The 22,372-nt window shown below is 39.0% G+C and overlaps 1 protein-coding gene across 1 annotated transcript in view; it reads left to right on the top strand.

The window, feature by feature from the left end:
• Positions 1-22,372, top strand: part of DNAH6 (dynein axonemal heavy chain 6) — a 207,965-nt gene that overhangs the window by 92,419 nt on the left and 93,174 nt on the right. Inside the window, exons 27-38 of the mRNA XM_045808809.2 lie at positions 201-326; positions 409-564; positions 1,064-1,225; positions 4,393-4,530; positions 7,046-7,213; positions 8,093-8,241; positions 9,849-9,956; positions 12,505-13,060; positions 13,853-13,975; positions 17,450-17,632; positions 18,197-18,340; positions 21,918-22,139. Of these exons, the coding sequence (XP_045664765.2) occupies positions 201-326; positions 409-564; positions 1,064-1,225; positions 4,393-4,530; positions 7,046-7,213; positions 8,093-8,241; positions 9,849-9,956; positions 12,505-13,060; positions 13,853-13,975; positions 17,450-17,632; positions 18,197-18,340; positions 21,918-22,139 (2,235 nt within the window). The remainder of the gene's footprint in view (positions 1-200; positions 327-408; positions 565-1,063; positions 1,226-4,392; positions 4,531-7,045; positions 7,214-8,092; positions 8,242-9,848; positions 9,957-12,504; positions 13,061-13,852; positions 13,976-17,449; positions 17,633-18,196; positions 18,341-21,917; positions 22,140-22,372) is intronic.

A 22,372-nucleotide genomic window follows, 5' to 3' on the forward strand; every position in this document is an offset into this window, starting at 1 on the left:
GTAAAGATAGTATGTACTTCGTAGTCATCTAGGAATTAAGTAAGTTAAATTGTTGTCCTGTTTGATCACAGAATTATAGATTCTTAAAATCAGTTTTGGTAAATGTCCACTCCAAATTTAATAGAAAAAAATGGTTAAAAAAAAGATATGTAAGTTGATTTTTGAAAATTCATTATGACAACTTTTCTTTTGATTTATAGAGATTAAATGCCCTGGCAGTGATAGTTCGAGGCAGTCTTCCAAAATTACACAGAAACATCATAACTGCCTTGATTACTATTGATGTACATGCAAGAGACATAGTCACTGAACTTGTTCAAGCCAAGGTAACTTTTATTTAAGTAAAATCATATATTTCTTCCTGAAATTAGTGCATCTAATATATGTGTATTGTTATCACTTACATAGGTAGAGGAAGTCGATTCCTTTGACTGGCAGAGACAACTGCGCTATTATTGGGATGTGGATCTGGACAATTGTGTGGCTAGGATGGCACTGTCTCAGTACACTTACGGCTACGAGTATTTGGGCGCGTGCCCAAGATTAGTTATTACTCCTCTCACAGTAAGTTACTGATGACTCAGGTTAATCGTGACACAAATGCCTTCTTAAAATAGTCTTGAAAAGAGGCGCCTGGATGACCCAGGCGGTTAAGAGTCTGCCTTCAGCTCAGATCATGATCCTGGGGTCCTGGCATCCAGCCACATAGCGGGCTCTCTGCTCAGCAGGGGTCTGCTTCTCCCTCTCCCTCTGCCCCTGCTTGTGTTCTCTCTTGCTTATCCACTGTCTCTCTCAAATTAATGAATAAAATCTTTTTTAAAAAATAGTCTTGAAAATTTCCATCCAACCTTAACTCTTCAAAGGATTTGCCACGAATACAATACATCTTTGTGAAGCAGAGATGTGCATCATCGATCATGTGCCTAGATCTTTGAGTATATCTCAATTGCTGTAAAATCTTTCATAGAAAATAATGACCCTCCTCCCATGGAAAGGAAGGGACTTATAAATTTGTGGCTTGAGTTAGTTCCCTTCAATAATGACAATTTCTGCATTTTTTCAGGATCGCTGCTACCTTTGCCTGATGGGGGCTTTGCAGCTCGACCTGGGAGGCGCGCCGGCTGGTCCTGCTGGCACTGGGAAAACAGAGACAACCAAAGACCTAGCTAAAGCTCTTGCCATCCAGTGTGTGGTCTTCAACTGCTCCGATGGTTTGGACTACAAGGTACAGTGCCAGCATCTGAACACTACCATTAAGTGCTTTATGGGCTTTCTCACTTGCACCATGTCATGACAAAAAAAAGGAGAAAAGGGGTGATGGCAAGCAAGGGGAAACTAATAGGACAAGGGATGGTCAAAGTGGGATACATAGAGCAAGGGAGAAGAGTCAACACAAGGTGGGCTGAGTGGTCCAGGTAGGAATCAAGGCCATTGAGGGATCTACTAAGTGGCGGCAAAATTAAAGATCTTTTCATGTCACTAAGTAGAAAAAAGTGAGATGAGATATAAGATATAATAGCAGGGAAATCTAGGAACAAGGAATAAGCTTACAGGAAGAGATGAGCAATTCAGAGAGTTGTGTATTGAAAATGAAATATGTAGGAGGTGAGAATTCATGGTAAGATTTTGCAATACAGTAGTTCTCAAACTTTTTGGTCACAGGACCCCTATGCCTTATTCCCCTTCCAGGTTTTCTCAACACAAAGTAGCATAAAACACTTTATGAAGTCCTGTGGTTAGGAAATCTGTTTAGCTTTATTTAATTCAGCAGATCTGGAATATATTTCACCATGGGTGCCTTTTGGCCACTAACACACAGAACTGGTAGTCTCATTTTTCTGAAAGTTACATGAATGCCTGTACAATGTCTAAATTTAGAATATAATCATTTAAATTGTCCAAATAAACTGTAATTCATTCAGTTTTACAGAGTAAATCATGCTTATTTTTCAGAAGAATTTTCAGAAATTAGTGTTTTATAGGACATGTTCTTTAAAAACCCTGTTCCCTTTTTAAAATTTAGGGGGAAAAAGATGTTGCCGGGAATGTCTTTTTATTAATAAACAAAAAACAGCGGAAGTACAACACAGGCAGAAAGTTGTTTCACAGAAGCAGAGCAAGAGAGGAATGACAGACTAGAAAATCAGGGGAGGATGGTAATCAGGAAAGGGGACCCTCTCCCTCACAGCAGGGTGCAGAGACGGTCTCTGGTACACACAGGAAAGAGTCTGGGAAACTGCTGTCAGCAATCTCGGGGACAATTCGTACGCCCTAACATCTCACCTTTATGGGGATCTGCTCCCACTACGATTAAGTGACCTCATTATCAGCAGAGATACATCAAGTTTTACGATAGTGATGATTTTTGTTTTGTTTTGGCCATAATAATTTTGGTGGTTTTCGCTCTTCTCAACTGAAAATTTGAATTTATAAACCAGAATCCACCTTTTAATGTTTAGGCAGTCGTTGCTTAGGCTGTCATTCATGGGAGCTGTGTACCCCCAAAGGCATGAGTGTGTGCTGTGCGACCCTTAAAGCCACAGGATGCATACACATGATTCATTTATCTTAGACTCTAGAGCAGAAGTCAGCAAACTTCCTGGAAAAGGCCAAGTGGTAAATATTTTAGGCTTGCAACTTGTTATTCTTTCTGCTGTTGTAGCGTGAAAGCAGCCACATACAATATGTTAATGTAATATATCATGAACGTGCATGGCTGTGTTCCAGTAAAATTCCATCCACAAAACAGGTGTCAGGCCAGCTATAGCTGTAGTCTGTAGTTTGGAGATCCCTGAAGTACCAATTATATTCAATGATAAGAAATTTAAGTATTTATTTATTCTTATTTATACTCTACCTTGTTCCATAAGGATTTATTACACTAACCTTTTAAAATTAAAGAGATATCGGGGCACCTGGGTGACATAGTCGGTTAAGCATCGGACTCATGGTTTCGGCTCAGGTCATGATCTCAGGGTCGTGAGACTGAGTCCCACATCAGGCTCTGCACTTAGCATGAAGTCTGCTTGGGATTCTCTCTCCTTCTCCCTCTGCCCCTCCTGCTCGTGCCCTCTCTCTCTCTCTAAAATAAATAAATACATCTTAAAAAAAAATTAAAGACATATCTACACGTGGAAAAATTCAAACTGTATAGAAGGACCCAAAGTTAAAAATAACCGATTTTCTCCCTAGTCACATTACCCAGTTCTACTCTCCGGAGACCAGGTTTCTGATTGTATTTGTTTGTTTTTACTTCTCGTGGTGATTGCTATTATTCGTAAAAACTTGTGTCTATTATGGTATTTGTATGTATTAATTTTGGACATTATCTGCCAACTTATGAAATCAAGATTTTATTAGATATAACCTTCTAACTTTCTGTTCCAGCTTCACTTTCTGATTTTCATTACTTTATATAATTTTGTCTTACCATGTCAAGGTTTATGAAGTTGCACTATTCTAGAACTATAATTATGCCTTGTTTGCTTTATCTGGGGGTTGAATATAAAAATGTAAACCCATTATATAGCACTTACAATATCAAGGATGATTGATAATGGAATTTAATGGAATAATCAGGCTCATAGAGAAGGATCAATACATACATCATGAACACTGGCATCCAAAGGAACACATTCCAAGACAAATACCAAATGTGGGATATAAGAAATCAAACAAACCAGCAAAGGGAAAAAAGAGAGAGGGGCAAACCAAGCAACAGACTCTTAACTATACAGAACAAACTGATGGTCACCAGAGGGGACGTGGGTGGGGGGATGGGTGAAATAGGTGATGGGGATTAAGGAGGCACTTGTCGTGATGAGCCAAGAGTGATATATGGAAGTCTTGAATCACTCTATTGTATGCCTGAAACTAATATTACACTGTTAACTAACTGGAATTTAAATAAAAACTTAAAAAAAGAAACAATAAAGGAACACGTTCCAAGCATCAGTATTAATGGGTGGTTTTTCAATTTCTTTTCAGCTTTCTTCTTCTAAAAGCAGTGTTTTTCCAGCTTTACTGTGCTTGTGAATCACCTGAAGATTTCGCTATAGTACATATTCTGATTCTAGAGATCTAGGGGAAGGCCTGGAATTTTACATTTCTAAAATCCCCTGGGTGATGTCAACTCTTACTGGTTCACTTTGAGAAGCTAAGTTCTAGAGCAGTGGTTCTCAAAGTGTTAACTCTGGACCAGCAGCATTATCACCTGGCAGCTTGTGAGAAATGCAGATTATCAGGCCCCACAGCAGACCTACAGAGGAAGGAACTCTGGACCTCTTATATAAAGGCACCAACTTCTAACATAGCCCAGTATTCACATAAAACTAGGCATAAACATAGCGTAAACATAAAACACAAATTTGAATGGCATTGTTTTGCTTTCAGATGATGGGGCGCTTCTTCAGCGGTCTGGCTCAGTCAGGGGCCTGGTGCTGCTTTGATGAATTTAATCGAATCGACATAGAAGTTTTGTCGGTCATCGCACAACAGCTCATTACCATTAGGAATGCCAAAGCTGCAAAGGTAACGCGTGGGGCAACTGTCCATGGAGGTAGCGTGTCTTAAGTCTGTAACTAACTGACAGCATGTTGCATTTTAGGAAAAACAATGCTAACTTTAACATGTCTACCCACGTTTGCAGCGTAGTTGGTGAGTACTACAGCAATAAGTCGTAGTTGAGTGAATTAATTCCTCATCCAGGCAACACAGAAATAACTCTATGTCAGACACTGTGTGGGGACCTGGGGACACAGAGGTGGTGAGACTCAGTCCCTGCCCTCAAGGAGCTCTGTTCTCCCCACCCCCAACACAACACATGCACACACACATGCGCACACATGTCCACCCACAGCCTGTCCCTGTCCCTTCCATCTCCTGTTTTCCTCTTCACCTTTCTTGTTCTTGCCTTTGACATTTACTTCTCTGTTAGGTTTCTCCCCTGCACCTCTTTGGACTCCACTGCCTTTATCCTGGCTCCCAGGATCAGCCTAGTGCTGGCAGAAAAATGAGAGAGGAGCCCTACAGAACCCAAGGGGACCTTGGCTCTCAGCCTACACAAACCGAAACAGGCTTGCCAAGTTGTTTAACATTTAAATACTTGCTGCCCTGAGTCCCTAGAGGGTCCCTAACCACCACCTTGTCCCCTTCCTAAAGAGCACTTTGCTAAATCCAGCCACGAGGGTTCATCCTGGTGTAGCCGGGGGCCTCTGGACCCAGCTGTAGCTCTAGGGACAGAGGTCATTCTCATTGGAAGGCGCCCTCCTGAAGAGTTGTTAAATGTTTTGATTATCACCTCTGCAAAAAAGAAAATTACAGAACAAGTAAAAAGAAAGCAGAAATTGGACTTTAATGAGTCACTAAATTGTACAAGGCATTGTACATTTATTTCATTTTCACACCAAACCTACATAAAGTAGAAGGCATTTTCCCAAGGTTACAGATGAAAAGGATTCAAAGAAATTAAAAAATATTTCTGGGGACACCACAAACCAAGATATACACCTAAATCTATGTGACGCTGAAGTCTGAGCTCCTTCAACTCTACACTCTCTTGCCTCCCACATTCTCAGAGGAGGCCTGTATTAAATGCAGGGACCTCCAGATACAGCATAACTGGTAAGTCACTATCACCTTGCTGAGCATTTAGCTGAGAGTAGAGCATAGGGAGTAAGAGAGAAGGACCAATGAGAATGGAAGCAGGATAGAAGCATTGCCAACTGGAGGGCAACAACATGAAGTAAAAGGATGGGAGGAAGACATCTGAGATGGCTGGAGTGGAATCGATCCCCTGGAGTAGATGAAGAATAGCCATTTAGTGGCCGCAGGACTGGTCTCCATTGTACTGCCCGGCATTTTCTCCTCCAGGTTATGACATATCTCCTAGTCTTCCCCTGTATTCTTCATGTCTGTTTATAGTGCCTTCCTCCCCTGGCCCAGCTAGAAACCTGGAATTCATCTTGGATTTTCCCCCCATTACTATCAACCCCAGAATCTAAGCCATCACCAAGTCCATTTAATTTTATCTGCTAGATGCTTCTTATCCCTAATGGTAACTCCATAATTCCAGATCTTGTCATTTGTTCAATAACAATTCCTTATTGATCCCCCTGTCTATAGTTTGTCCAGCCTCTCCACTGCTACCATTGATCCTATCACTCTGCCCAAAGTTCTTCTCTGCTTCCCCCCACCCACAGGACAAAATCTAAATTCCTTAGCCCAGCAGGCAAGACTCCTGAAGCTCAGGCTTCGGCCTAGCTACACTTTCCTCTTGGAACTTTACCCTTTAGCAAAGTGAATTTCTGGTCATTTCCTGGACATGCACTGCTCCCTTTGACCAGATGACTCCCCCTGCTTATCCACATGAAATGCCCTTCTTCACTCTTCAGGGCCAAGCAGGCTTCCCTGCTCCTCCCGTGGGTTTTGCACACACCTCCAGGGGAACATCTGTTGTACTGCTCAGCCACAGGTTCCATATCTGACTCCACACTGTAGGCCTGGGCGCTTCTCAGGGGCCCCCAAGGGAGTCTCTCCAGCTGCACACCCAACCTTACGCCCCATCTGCAACTGGTGCTCAACAGGTGTTTGCCCTTGAATGAAAGCGAAGGGTGGTGCCAACAGTCAGAGTGGGGCCTCCAACATCCAAGGACCCAGATCCCGTTAGAATTTCTTAGAGAATACCAGGAAGTAGGGGTGAGGAAGGTTTCAGGGCCATTAAATCTACCTTGAATTAAGGAATCTCAGCAAAAGAGGTTGAGGCCTAAAATATTACAGGACTGGGCCAGAAAGCAAGAGACAATTTGGGTAAAGCAGGGACAGAGAAGCAAAAAGCCGGAAATACTGAGCCCAGAAGAGATTGGGAGTGGGTAGTACAGAATCAGGAGTGAAACATTCCCTGTTGTCCAACAGTAGGATTCACTGGGCTGGTAGTCTTTGCTTGAATATTCCATACACAAGTTTTGTACTCAAGTGGTGTTTATGTGAAAGAATTTCCAAATGTCTAGAGAAGTGTTAACCTATATTTTCTCTTTCCTTTAAACAGCTGTCTAGATTCATGTTTGAGGGGCGGGAAATAAAGTTGGTCATGACTTGTGCAGCCTTTATCACGATGAATCCTGGATACGCAGGCAGAACCGAACTGCCAGATAATTTGAAAGCCCTGTTTAGACCCTTTGCAATGATGGTTCCAAATTATGCTTTGATTGCAGAGGTGAGCTTTTCATTATAAGGCAGAAAAAATTTAAGCATGTTTTATTTACCATTTGATTCTATTGAGGTAGAAAGTTTCCTTTATGATTGCACCCTGGCAAAAGTTACACATTATTGTTTGCCCTTCAGTGTAGATATGATTATTATCACCTAGAATGTTTTGGTATGTATGCATGTGTGTGTAACTGCTATATCCCCAATGCCCAGAAGGGTATCTGGGATATAGTAGGCCCCTAAAACTGGAATGAATCAATGAATTTAATTGTCTACATCATTTCAAATCCTGATTCTGAAGCCAACTGCAGTGATTTGAGTAGCTTATGGATTGAAGAAAGGGTCCACACTCACCTCCACTGTCATCACCTGATTTATTTAACCAAGAATGCTGAAACTTGGCAGAAGCAAGGAGTCTCCTAGGGCAGAGGAAGGCTGCAAACCTGTGTAGCTTCCCTTGATACTCAGGGAGCCTTAAGGGCGCACCCATCTATCACTGATTCTGTCCACAGGGGGGTGTTCCATCAGATGGTAGAAACTCAAGTCTTGCCTTTGTACACAGGCCTTACAACACCATCCAACCTCCATGATGTGAACATTTTCAAACAGGGGGCTCTACTGTTCCTTGAACCCATTGTTACCAAGGCCACATCTTCATCTACAGAAAGAAAGCAGAATCACTGCTCAAGCATCCCCATGTAATATCCCACCTTCCACCTTCTTGTAACACAGAAAACCCTTTTCCTTTCAATCTTCATATTTCTTTGTTAAATGATATAGCAACTCAGAGAGGTATAATGCCTAACATATGAGAACACTGGTATTATGTTAATATATCACTGTCCATACAGTATAAGAAGCATTGCATTGTACTTTTCCATTCTAGGTAATTCTATATTCTGAAGGATTTGAATCCAGTAAAATATTAGCGAGAAAAATGACCCAGATGTATAAGCTTTGCAGTGAACAGCTCTCTCAGCAAGACCACTATGACTTTGGCATGAGAGCTGTGAAGTCTGTACTGGTCATGGCTGGGTAAGAAACCAAAGGGGTCAAGAGTGAAATTCCAAACCATGTAAGCAAAGCATTAAATGGCTAATTCATAGACGGCTCTTAAAGCAACATAGAGAGTGACTCATAAATTGTTAGCTGCCACCGTCATCATTTTACCTTGACACTCCCAGGCCACAGTCAAATGGGGCATCTCTCCTCATTGCATGGCAGTCCTGGTTGGCCCCACACTGAACCCGAGTCTCTCAACTAGGCTTCGGCCAGCTTTCATTTCCCCTGAGCTCATTGCATACGTTGGGTTTTAGTGTACAAAAGCCTTTACCACCATGAGATAGGATGACGACTTAAAAGGCACCATTTATTATGTGTATACAGTTAAGTCATACAGTCACCTGAGAAACCCAGAAGAGTTGAGAGAAACTTCAGTTTCCTCATTCTACCCTCAGTCCAGGCTTCTGTCCTTGGCTCGGCCTCTGCCTTTCCAGTATGGTCCAACACTGAGCTGCTTTGTAGTTTCTAGTAAAGCAGCTTTCTAGTTTTCTTCTTTTTAGGCCCCAACTTCTCCCTTTGTAGCCTCTTGAAACCCCTATCTCTGGAACCCTCACTTTATCCAGAGTCTCTGAGGGAATCTACCTTCTCTCCAGTCCTTCTTATAGGCCATGACTCACTGACTCGGGCTCCACACATCCAGGGCCCCTTCTGCCTGGCACCTATATCCCTGGGCTCTGTGCAAATCTCGCTGCCCTTCTGTGTTCTTTCTTTTTTTTTTTTAATTTTTTAATTTTTTAAAAAAGATTTTATTTATTCATTTGAGAGAGAGAGAGACAGCCAGCGAGAGAGGGAACACAAGCAGGGGGAGTGGGAGAGGAAGAAGCAGGCTCCTAGCGGAGGAGCCTGATGCGGGGCTTGATCCCAGAATGCCAGGATCACGCCCTCAGTCAAAGGCAGATGCTTAATGACTGAGCCACCCAGGCACCCCATCCTTCTGTGTTCTTTCTTTCAACCTTCCAGATACAGTATTTTTCCCCTTTATAGGATTGCCATGTAAATACCAGGGCTACTAAGGGGTTCAGATACACTTGTACTCCAGGAACACAATCACAGACCAGGGGGCGAGACAGACACTGGAACAGTCATCTAGGACATAGTACATGGGGGCAACCATAATAGGGCCATGCCCAAAGTTCACTGAAAAGAGCCATAGAGGAATTTTCTGGAGGAGAGAGTAACTGGGCTGGGTTTTGAAGGAGAAATAAGAGGTGTCAAAAGAGCAAAACAGGACTTTCTGGGCTGAGAGAAAAGAAAGTCACAGGGATGTGAATCATTATGGTGTATTCGGGAAACCGTAAATTCAGGGTGAATAAAGTCTGGATTAATGCAGGGAGGTTGAAAAAATACCTTTGTCATTCTCCTCAAGGCCATGTACCCAGTGCCTGATCTGTCCTTGCGCTCTGATGGAGATGGACAGTGGGCATGCAAGGAAAACTGCTCCTCTCCTTCTAGTAGGAATCCACAGGGACGTGCCTTCCACAGCTTTTTGCAAGTAGATTCCCTCACCTACAGGTTGGGAAAATCACGCTCGGAAGTACTGGGTTCTTGCAGCATCGTCTGAAGTATCCCTTTAAATTTAGGTCTTTAAAAAGGGAGAATCCAGACCTAAGTGAAGATGTGGTGTTGATAAGAGCTTTACGAGACTCCAACTTACCAAAATTCCTAACAGATGATGCTCTTCTGTTCAGGTAAGTTTCTAGACATTACAGAATTAGGCATAGCTGTTATGCAGAGGTAAAGAATAGTCTTCTCTTCAGTTATGTCCGTCTCTAACAAGGTAATAACACCCTCATCTTTTCTGGAGATATTATTGCAGTTTAAAAAATACTGGTTTAAAATAAAGATCCTGAAGTTTAAGCATCAATCAATCATTTCTTTTTTTCACAATATTGGTCACTAGGCTGTGTGTTATGCAAATTAGTTATGCAAATTAGTTACAAGTTCCTGACCTAAGAGAAATTCCTGACCCCAAAAAATCAGACTTGGGGCTTAACATAAATGTGAGGACTTTATCTGTTTCTACTTTTACTACTAAATTTTATGTTTATCCAAGTCATACATGTTTGTAGTTGTAAAATGTATCATAAATTAGTCTCATGAGAAACAGTAGCTCCATGCCCTTTACCAGCTCCCACTTCCTAAACACAATCATTTTTCAATTCTTTTATTTGTTTGTTTGTTTTGTTATTTCCCTCCATATTTTTTAGTACCATGTTTATGCCATTTCTTGATTTTTCAGTTTTAGGTATGCTCTATAGAGTTAGTAAATGGGAGTGAGGATATGCACATGCACCTCTTCCCCTCCAACCCCCCCCCCCCCCCCCGCCGCAGTTACATTGCAATCTAACTGGAGCTAAATGTCCAGGGGTCCCATAATTTATTACAGCTATATAAATAGTATCCACAGCTGAGCTACATTTCCTTTGTTTTATTTTCTTTTCCCCACATTTGTTAGTTGTCTTAGTTTTTATTGTTTAATCCTATACCTACTGTATGTGTAAATCTCCTTTAAAAAAAAAAAACAACCTTCAATTATATAAAACATTCTAACAAATTTGTCTCCTTGGAGCCCTCTGTCCTCCTGCTCTAATCTGGACTGCTTGCCCATTACCCTGGTGCACACTGATCATCCTGGGATGTCCATTTATGACTATGCTGGAGCTCCCTTTGCTTTTGTCCTCTGTCAGATCTTCTGATTTACACAACACATGTCTACTCCCTTTTGGCAGAACACAATGATGAAAATTCCTATACATTTATCTTTGCACACCCGTGATACTTCTATAAATGAGATTCTAGTAAATTTCCTAGGTTTTATAGAGTATGGGTATTTTTAATTTAGATTGATTCTATTAAGATGTTGTCCAAAGATATTTGCATTTATATAAATGATTCTATGGCAATACCTATTTCCTTTTACATGTTTTAGAGTGACCAAAAGGCATATGCTATTTTAATATGCATTTCTTTAATTCTTAGTGCCACTGAGCATTATTTCTTGTGTTCATTAGTCATTTATATTTATTATTTTTAGAGCATTTTCTGTTGTGCTCTTTTTCTTATTGATTTATAGGAAATCATAAACTTTACCTGGTATAAAAATTAGAAATACTTTTCTAAAGCCTTTTATCTCACACAAGTTTGTGGGTTTTTTGCTTGTTTATTTTTATTTTTTCACTTTACCAACTTTTTAAATAACAGTTGTAGATTTCTTGTTTTCCTTAGAAAGACCTTCTTAGATGGGCTAGATGGGTGATGGGTATTAAAGAGGGCAGTTGTTTTGATGAGCATTGGGTGTTGTATGTAAGTGATGAATCACTGAGTTCTACTCCAGAAACCAGTATTGCCCTGTATGTTAACTAACTAAAATTTATATTTTTTTGAAGATTTTATTTATTTATTTGAGAGAGGGAGATAGCACGAACAGGGGAGGGGCAGAGGGAGAAGCAGACTCCCCACTGAGCAGGGTGTCCTAATGTGGGGCTCAATCCCAGGACCCTGGGATCATGACCTGAGCTGAAGGCACATGCTTAACCAACTGAGCCACCCAGACACCCCTAATTTTTAAATAAATAAATTAAATAAAAAGAAAGATCTTCTTAACCACAGTGTTGCAAAATACATGTTATATTTTCATTTAGTATTTTTGTTGTCATTTTATACTGAAACCTTTATTATATCTCAAATGTATTTGTGTATATGGTGTGAGGTGGGGATTTAGCTTCTTTTTTACCCATAGAAATATCCCGTATTATCTGCTCCTCACAGAAACAGTTAATTTTTCCTTTATTCCCTTTTTTTAACCTACTATTAGTTTCTTTTTCTATTTCCCTCTTATTTTTCTGAATATCTATACAGTAATAAGCATGCATAAATGCTTTAGGAAAAAGTTGAAATATAAATATAATTTTAAAAATAAACTGATAAACTCATCACTTTCTGTATGTTTGATACTATGCCATGTACTGTGGACAATACAAAAACATAAGAGATAGTCCTTGCCTCAAAAAGCTCCCAATATACTTAAGAACTGTCCAAGAAACAAAAAAATCATACACAATATCAGAGAAATGTTAGATTCTGGTATAACACATAGGACAGACTAGTACTGTGCATGATCAGAAGAAAAGATTAAGGGGAAAAATAAGACTCATTGTGATCAATGATTGTAATAAATTAATTGTAATAAATATTGGGAAATATCAATGACCAATGATTTTATTTTTGTTTTTTCAGTGGAATCATATCTGACCTTTTTCCTGGAGTCCAAATTCCAGAACATGATTATGGTATATTGCAGTCAACAATTATAGATGTCATGAATAGGCAGAATCTTCAGCCTGAGACATGTATGGTTAAAAAAGTGATACAGTTCTATGAAACTATGCTGGTAAGACATGGTGTGATGTTAGTCGGGCCAACAGGAGGTGGCAAGACCACAGTTTACCAAATACTAGCAGAAACTTTAGGGAATTTGCGAAAACTTGGTATAGACAATCCGTTTTACCAACCAGTTAAAACATATGTTCTTAATCCTAAATCAATTACAATGGGTGAATTATATGGTGAAGTTAATAACATAACCTTGGAGTGGAGAGATGGTTTGATGGCACTAAGTGTCCGAGCAGCTGTGAATGACACTTCAGAAGACCATAAATGGATCATCAGTGATGGGCCCGTGGATGCTCTTTGGATTGAAAATATGAATACAGTGTTGGATGATAACAAGATGCTTTGTCTGGCGAACAGTGAGAGGATCAAACTCACACCTCAAATCCACATGCTTTTCGAGGTAAATAGATATGCCTTACTGTGGAGTGAAGTCGTTCATTAGATTGGCATGCCATCATCGGGTTTTTTTTCTTGCTGATATATCATTTACTATCTGTAAAGCCTGGTGTTTTGTTTACATACTAAATTGTTGACACCCTTATCAAATTGTCCTTTTATAGTAGAGTGTACACCCTGAGAACCAAAGACTCTCAAATATTCCTGTTTCTCTAGGAACAGGAAATACAATACATTCTATCTTCCTCAGCACTTGTTTCCTTTCTTTTGGAGATAGTTAATAAATATATTGATGGTGTTACATGATTTGAAATGCTTTCTAAGTTAAAAAAAAAACAGTTATATTTACTATGAATAAATTATCTCTCTGTGGTATGAATATTTGGTGAAGGGATTAGAAAAGGAATGTGGACCTAATACAGCTATAAAATATTCTGGAAGATACCACCCCTGCTGTACGCATTCATCAAACATGGATTGAATGCCTACTATGTGCTAGGTATTCAGCTAGGTATGAGATATAAAAATGGAAAAGTAAAGAAGGTAAAAGCAAAGAGGAGGAAAAAGAAATAACTCCATCCTCCCATAAGGATTTGACATTATCCTCTTATGGGTTTTTTTCACCTTATGCCTCACTTATCTTTCCTCCTCCAGTTTTGATTACTTAAGGCTGTCTCTCTCCCTTTCATACAAAGCCTTTCAGTGTTAACTTTAAACATGGGATCCATTAACACTGAAGGTAGACAAATTCAGAAGTATCATTAGCTATTTTTTGTTCAACTTCCTTCAATTTTAGGTGCAAGATCTAAGGGTTGCCTCTCCTGCGACGGTCAGTCGATGTGGAATGGTGTTTGTGGACCCTGAAGAACTGAAGTGGATGCCTTATGTTAAAACGTGGATGCAGAGTATTTCTAAAAAAGTAAGTGCAACTGGATATGGCACAGCATATCCGTCTGTCAGGAAGGGGGCCCTGGCATGCCCAAACTGCAGTAAGTCAAAAGACCTCATTGTGCTTTTTGGAGGGAATTCCAGCATTGTACCTAGTGCCTCTCCCTAAGAATTCTTGAGCTCCTCCAGAAATGCTTATATCCCCCCAAATCTGTCCGCATTATCTGTTACCTCTGCCTGCCAAGCTGCCTAGCCACTCAATTCCTGCCCACTCTGTCTGGCTTCTCCCCAGATTGGTTCCCCTCCCATACAAACACAAACTGCTTCCATAAGTCCCCCAAACACAGCTAGAACAGGCTGGGGCATTCACAAAAAACTTTCCAGAAGGCTTGGGATCATGGGAGGGAATCACAGTGAAGAAAAAGAACATTTCAATCTAGGCACTGTCATTGTTTTTAGATTGTAGGAGCCCCTAAGACCTCTGAGAGAGAAGAAAACCAGTTTTCCTCCCACCCGATCTTAGGTCTATGACCCAGATGTATTTTAACCTCAGAGGAAACATTCCACGTTATTATATGGGACAAGTCAGGTCTATATCACCTTCTGCACCCTCTCCATTCTAAAATAAGAGTTCTCTTTGCCTTAGCTTAACAAGGGATCTTTTGAAGTGTTGTGCCCCATCCCAGCCCCCACTCCAGACTCTCTCTCCAGAGAGAGTCATCTTTCTGCCTCTCCCCTCCCAAAGATGAATCACAAAACTATTGCTTTCTTCATTCTTAGGCATCAACATTTGAACAATAATATGTTCTAGTTTCAGAGTACATTATTAAAGAAAGTAATTCTCAGAATTGAGACTATATCATGAACTACCGTAAGATTTTAAAACTACCCAAATTTACTTTTCTTTTTAAATTAATAGGCTGTTTTACTTGGGGCACTTTTAGGTTTATAGAAAAGTTTAATGGAAAATACAGAGTATTAGCATATATTCTTTCTCCTCCAAACACAGTTTTTCCTATTAACATCCTCCATTGGTGTGGTACATTTGTTAAAACTGAGTTGTTAAAATTGACAAAACATTACTGATACATTACTACTAACTAGAGTGCATAATTTACGTTAGGGTTCACTTTCTGAGTTGTACAATTCTGTGGGTTTTGACAAATGTATAATGTCATGTATCCACCCTTACAATATTATACATAATAGTTTCACCGACTTAAAATCTGTGCTCTACCTATTCGTTCATCCATACCCCCTCCCAACCCCTGGCAAGCACTGATCTTTTTACTGTTTCCATAGTTTTGCCTTCTCCAGAATGTCATGTAATTGGAATCATACAGTATGTAGCTTTTTCAGATTCGCTTCTTTCACTTAATAATATGTTTTTAAGTTTCCTCTGTGTCTTTCTATGGTTTGATAGCTCATTTCTTTTTGGTTCTGGATAAATTCCATTGTACGGATTTACCAAGTTTATCCCTTTACCTGCTGAAGGACATCTTGATTGCTTCCAGGTTTTGGCAGTTATGAAGAAAGCTCCTATAAACATCTGTGTGCAGGTTTTCGTGTAGATATAAGTTTTCAATTCATTTGGGTAAAATACCTAGGAGTCTGATTGCTGGATCATGTGCTAAAATTTCATTTAGCTTTATAAGAAACTGCCAGTTTGTCTTCCAAAGTGCTGTACCATTTTGCATTCCCACCAGCCATGAATGAGAATTCTCGCTGCACATCCTCACCAGCATTTGGTGATATTGGTGTTTCAGATTGTCGCCATTCTAATAGGTATATCTCGTTGTTTTAATGTGCATTTCTCTACTATGTGATCACAAGTGCCTTTTCATATGCTTATTTTCCATCTGTAGATCTCCTTTTGTGAGGTGCCTGTTCAAATCTTGCTCATTTTTTATTGGGTTGTTCCCTGTTTTTTGAGTTTTATGAGTTCTTTGTAATTTTGGGGATACAAGTTCTTTGTCAGGTATGTATTTTGTAAAAATTTTCTCCCAGCCTGGCTTGTGTTTACATTCTCTTAATCTTTCACAGAACACAAGTTTGTAATTTTAATGAAGTCCAACTTATCACATTTTCTTTCATGGATTCAGCTTTTGGCATTGTATCTGAAACCCATTTCCAAACCTAAGGTCACCCGGATTTTCTTATCTGTTATCTTCTAGAAGTTTTATAATTTTGCTTTTTACATTTAGGTCTGTGATGTATTTTGAGTTAATTTTTGTGAAAGGTGTAAAATCGGTGTCTACATTCATATTTTTTTGCATGTGGATGTCCAGTTTTTCCAACACCATATGTTGAAAACATCATCCCTTCTCCATTGGACTGCCTTTGTTCCTTTGTCATAGATCAGTTGACTACATTTCTATGGGTCTATCTCTGGGCTCTGGGCTCTGTTCCATTGACCTATGTGTCTGTTCTTTGCCAGTATCACACTGTCTTGATTACTGTAGATTTTTAGTAATTCCTGAAGTCAGATAATGTCAGTCTTCCAACTTTGTCCTTCAACAATGTGCTGACTATTTTGGGTATATTACCTCTCCATATAAGCTTTATAATCAGTTTGCTGATACGCACAAAATAACCTGCTTGTGTTTTGATTCAGACTACAGTGAATCTATGGATCAAGTTAGGAAGTGCTGACATCTTAACAATATTTGATCTCGCCATCTATACACATGGTATATCTTTCTGTTTACTTAGTCATCTCTATCTTCTTTCATCAGAGTCTTGTAGTTTTCCTCATTTAGCTCTTGCACATATTTTGTTGGAATTATACGTATTTCATTTTCTGTGCTAATATAAATGGTGTTATATTTCCCATTTCAAACGCCAATTATTCATTGCTGGTATATAGGAAAACAATTGACTTCTCTATCTTAACCTTGTATCCTGTAACCTTGCTATAAGTGCTTATTAGTTCCAGGAGTTTTGGGTCAATTCTTTGTCATTTTCTACATAGACAATCATGTCATCCGTGAACAAAGACATTTTTTTTCTTCCTTCCCAATCTTTGTACTCTTTATCTCCTTTTATTGCCCTACTGCATTAGCTGAGACTTCCAGTACAGTGTTAAATAGGAATGGTGAGAGGGGCTACATTCTTTTTAAATCTTTGGAAATTATTCCTTCTCCTTACATTGATATTTAAATTGCTGTTTTTTATGTTTCTCATTTTTAATTGTTCTTAATTATAAGCTGCATGAAATATATATTGACAGGTAACAAATGATTATAAAATAAACACCTGTGTACCCATTACTAGATCAAGAGGTAGGACGTTGTTCACTACCCAGAATCTCCTCCATATGTCTCTTCCAAATCATAGATTTTTTTTTAAAATTTCAATTTGTTTCATATCTCGTGATGTTTATACCCTTTAATCTAAAAGTCACAGAATATATTGTAATACACAGATTTAAACTAACCCATTTCTAAATTTAATTACATATTTCATCTGGTCTTACTGAAATATTATTTGTTTGTATGATTTTCAGCTCAATGAGGAAACCCAAGAATATATATTGAAACTTTTCCAACGTTATGTTGATGATGGTTTACATTTTATCAATAAAAAATGTGGCCAAGCAATCCCACAAGTGGACATCAGCAAAGTTACTACACTCTGTTGCTTATTGCAGTCTTTGATACTTGGGAAGGATGGAGTTAATTTGACAATGGTATGAAAGGTTTTTCTCACTGCTAGGAGTGAGCTAGCTTCTAAAGTTAGGGAAATGAGATTGTTGTATAGATGCTTTGCAAATAGATAACTAAATTCTCTGTAAAATGATCATTTGATTTTCAAGTTAATTTTTTAGGGGAGTAATGATTGTGAATAGATGCATAGAATCTCAAAATTGGAAGGAATGTGAGTGAACCTATAGTTTACTCTTGTACCCAGTGTTTAAATTCCCTAGTCTGCAACACATTCTGCAACACATTCCCAGTATGTGTCTGTTTAGCAGCTGCTTAAATACCTTCATGCAGATATAAACAAAGTGATAATAGTCCATTGAAAGACAACCTTGAGCTTTTTTTTCTACATACCCTTTGCCATTCATTTTCTTGTACTAGTATAAAACATTGCTCTGTGAACTATTGAGTCAACCATAAGAAACATATACTGTACCCTTTTTAAAAATGCATGAGTCTAGACAAAAGACAACAATCTTCAGGCTTTGCAATTTAAGAATTCTTTATGTTAACAGATAAAATACTAAAATTCTTTTTCTTTGTTCTTTTAGGAACAAGCAAAACTGAATACGATGCTATGTCAGACTTTTGTATTCTGTTATTTATGGTCTTTGGGTGGTAATCTAACTGAAAACTACTGGGATTCTTTTGATACGTTTATTAGAACACAATTCGATGATAATCCTGATGCCAGGGTAAGAGCCAAATAAATTTCATTTTAACATAATAACTCTGAATCATTAAAATGAAATTTCAAGACTTAGTTCTACTGCAAATAAAAATCCTTCGCTAAAAGAGTTTCTAAAATTATTCACTTTTTTAAACCATAGATAATATTTATTGTATTAAAACTTTTAAGAATCCTCTCCCAGCCATATGAAGAAAGTAAGGTATAAAAGAATATAAAAACTCCCTACCATAAACAAATACTGAATTCTAGTTAGTACATTTATTTTTCACAGTGTTATGGTTTGACAATTCAGAAATTACTTTCTATACGTTCTAAGATTGAGCAAATGAATAAATATGTTGAGGATAATGTCCTCACAGTTAGAAAAAGGATTTACAAATATGGAAGGGGAGAGATTAGAAGACACCTATTTTCGTGCATTGGAATTGGAAGTCTTGGTACTCATAGATCCAAAAAATGTATATACATATATAAAAATTAATACATATATGCATACGTACATAAATTTCATAGTTCTGTGTACTTTTAGGAACTAGAAGAAAGGACTCCTCAAGAGCAATGAGCATACCTAGTATGTTAATTTCGAAATACTGTTCTCCATGAAAGGGAACCAAGCCTCCTTAATTAAATAGCTGAATCCAGGAGTAGGACAGGGGAAAGTACAAAATGAGCCTAGAACATCTTCTTATGGCAGGTAGCAAAGAAGTGCTCAAAGAATGATCACACGTGTCAAAAGAACACAGCAGCTAGTTTGAGGGACTCCCACTGACCAAATTTGAACAGATTTGAGCATCAAAATAAATAATAATAGTATGAGATTACAAGCCTTTGCATGAAATAAAAATCTATGAGTTGGTACTCATAACAGAAATATACCTGAATAAATAAATAAATGGGGGAGAAGGAAGAACTCCTTCTCACAGAAGAATACCATTTAATCTATATAGGAGAAATGATAGAGTTAGAAAGTCATTACTTTGCAGCCATCATAGCAATAATTGATTTAGGCAAGAATCATCAATGGATGCTAAAACTAGTGTGTGAAGGCTTGATGACAAACAAATTTACATAGTGTCAAAGAATCTCCTACAAATTATTGATTAATTACAAAGAGAAAAATAGCATTGTTACAGTAAAGAAATCTTGCAGACACTACTTTAAGAAATCGCTATTCAGCTTCCTGACTTTGATCATATTACTGTGATTATATAAGAAAACATCCTTGTTCTTTAGGAAATGCACACTCAGTTATGTAGAGTAAGGTGGAAGAGTGTATAGTTAACTCTCACAGAGTAGAAAGAGCAGTAATAAAACAAAGGGGGCAAAATGTGAACAACCAATTAATTTAGATAAAGAATATATAGAATACTTTGCACTGTTCTTTTAACTTTAAGTTTTAAATTATAGAAAAGTAAAACGTTAGCAAAAGAAGAAAAAAATTCTCTAAGAATCTGAGCTCTATGGATTAGGACCTTCTAGTAGATATGAAGCCCTTCTGGATCCCCAAGATGATTGTATCATAATTGGACAGGATGGGTCATTTTAAGTACAATTGGGAATTTGAGACAGACAGATTCCTCTCGGTCAAGAGAAATGACCTGGGATCATCAAAGGGCAGTAGAAAATGGTCCAAAGCAAGCATTCAGTATTCATTTCAACGAATATTTATTAGAAATCTGTTATGTGGTAGGCACCATTCTGTATACTGGGGCTAACTCAAGTAAATAAAGAGTGTGGTATTAGAACAAGGGTAGACAGATAGGCCAGACAGATAGATCAGTGACTTATGTCAGAGGACAGTGGAGGTATGGCCCGTATTGATGGGGAAGGGGAAGAAAGGAGCATTCTGAGGTTCTGAATAAGTTCTACATCATGATCCAGGAGTAGTTACGCTGATATTTACATGTGCAAAAACACCCGAAACTGGACTCTTAAAAATCTGACAAAAGATGTTACATCTCAAAAGCTTTTTTTAAAAAAGAATATGATAGAAAATAGAGTGAATTGCAGACAGTAGGGGTAAATATTATACATATTTGCAGACACACATATGTACATATGTACTAGGTCACCATGTAAAGTGGATTTCTTATTAAGAGTTGCTGTCAGTGAGCTTGAAACAACTGCTCTGCACAGCTGCCAGATGAACTTTCTGAAATACAATCTAATCATGTCACCCACCTGCTTAGAATCCTTCACTGAATTCTTGCTCCAAGCTCTTTAAGAAGTGAAGCTGGGGCAACTGGGTGGCTCAGTCGGTTGAGCGTCTGACTCTTGGTTTTGGCTCAGGTCCTGATCTCATGGGTCGTGGGATCCGTGAGGCAGGAGTCTGCTTGAATATTCTCTCCCTCTGCCCCTTTCCCCGCTCTCGCTCTCTCTCTGTCTCTCTAAAATATATATATATATTTTTTTTTTTTTTATTTTTATTTTTTTTTTTTAAGTAAAGAAAAAGTCAGGGCTCCTGGGTGGCTCAGTCGGTTAAGTGTCTGCCTTCAGCTCAGGTCATGGTCTCAGGGTCCTGGGATGGAGCCGTGTACCTGGGCTCCTTGCTCAGTGGGGAGCCTGCTTCTCCCTCTCCCTCTGCCTGCTGCTCCCCCTGCTTGTGCTCTCTCTCTCTGTCAAATAGATAAATAAAATCTTTTTTTAAAAATTAAGAAAAAAGGAAAAAGAAAAAAAAGAGAAAGTGAAGCTTTTCATAACCTGGCCCTGTCTGTGTTCCCAGATTCATCTCCCGCTGTGCATATTGCTCTTGTATCTCCCAGTATGCATGGCACTTGCCGTATCTTCAGCCTTCTCTTCGCCCTCCTTCCCCATCCCATTTTTTCTTTGCCCATAGCACTCCTCCTTGTCCTTCAGGTCTGAACTACAGCATCACCACCCCTTGGAAGCTTTCCTGAATCTCCAGCCACCACCGTAAAACTCCCCTGCAAGTAGAAATGAGTCATCCTGCCTTTGTAAATGTACTAACTCATTGGAATCTTAATTCTCTGTAATATTAACTGATATGTTTGTGTTCCCCCATGTGAATTTCAAGGTCATTGAAGGCAGAGACGGGGGTCTCATTCAGCATTCGCCTCTACCACCAAGTACAGTAGTCTGCAAGGAATAAGCCCCTGAATGTTGACTTGAATTGAAAATGCTTTACAATTCTAATCTAACATGTCTTTTTTTTTTTTTTTAAGATTTTATTTATTTGAGAAAGAGAGAAAGAGAGTGAGAGAGTACGAGCTGGGGGAGGGGGCAGAGGGTCAGGCAGACTCCCTGCTGAGTGAGGAGCCCAACACCGGGCTCAATCCCAGGACCCTGAGATCATGATCTGAGCCAAGGTCAGACACTTAACTGACAGAGTCTAACAGGCTCCCCCTAATCTAAGGTTTTAATATAATCAATATATCATGTTTTTTGTGCATTGTATTGCATGGTTATAAGTATTGGACTCTGATACCTAAACAACTATTTCTCTACAAAGAAAAAAGAAACCCAAATACATTCACATTCTATGACTACCTTTGTTTATGTGTGAATTCTTCTGTTGCTGCGTGGCAATCCTACTGAAAGTGGTATTTGATTTTCTACTTCAGCTTCCCAGTTCTGGCGACCTGTGGAGCATTCACATGGACTTCGACACCAAACGGCTGGATCCCTGGGAACGAATCATACCCACCTTTAAGTACAGCCGAGATGTTCCTTTTTTTGAAATGCTTGTCCCCACAACTGACACAGTGCGCTTTGGGTATCTAATGGAAAAACTGTTGGCAGTCAGGCATTCAGTGCTGTTTACGGGAATAACTGGAGTTGGCAAGGTAGGAAACCTATCTGGAGCAAGAAGTTCTGTCCAAAAATGAGGGCATGGTGGACTTAGAATTATAAGCCCCAGAAATAACACATTATTTTTCAGAGGAAATTCTTTTGAATTTTGATCATTTTCAGGAAGAATGTAATTATGCTGAATCTATACCTCTCTTGGGAATTACTGCAAAGTTTGCCAGTTCCTGAACAAATCCTTGGGTCAATACCACATAAATCAGAGGACCCT

This window comes from Ursus americanus, chromosome 7 (genome assembly GCF_024610735.1).
Source record: "Ursus americanus isolate L20-20 chromosome 7, mUrsAme1.1.p, whole genome shotgun sequence".
Lineage (NCBI taxonomy): Eukaryota > Metazoa > Chordata > Mammalia > Carnivora > Ursidae > Ursus > Ursus americanus.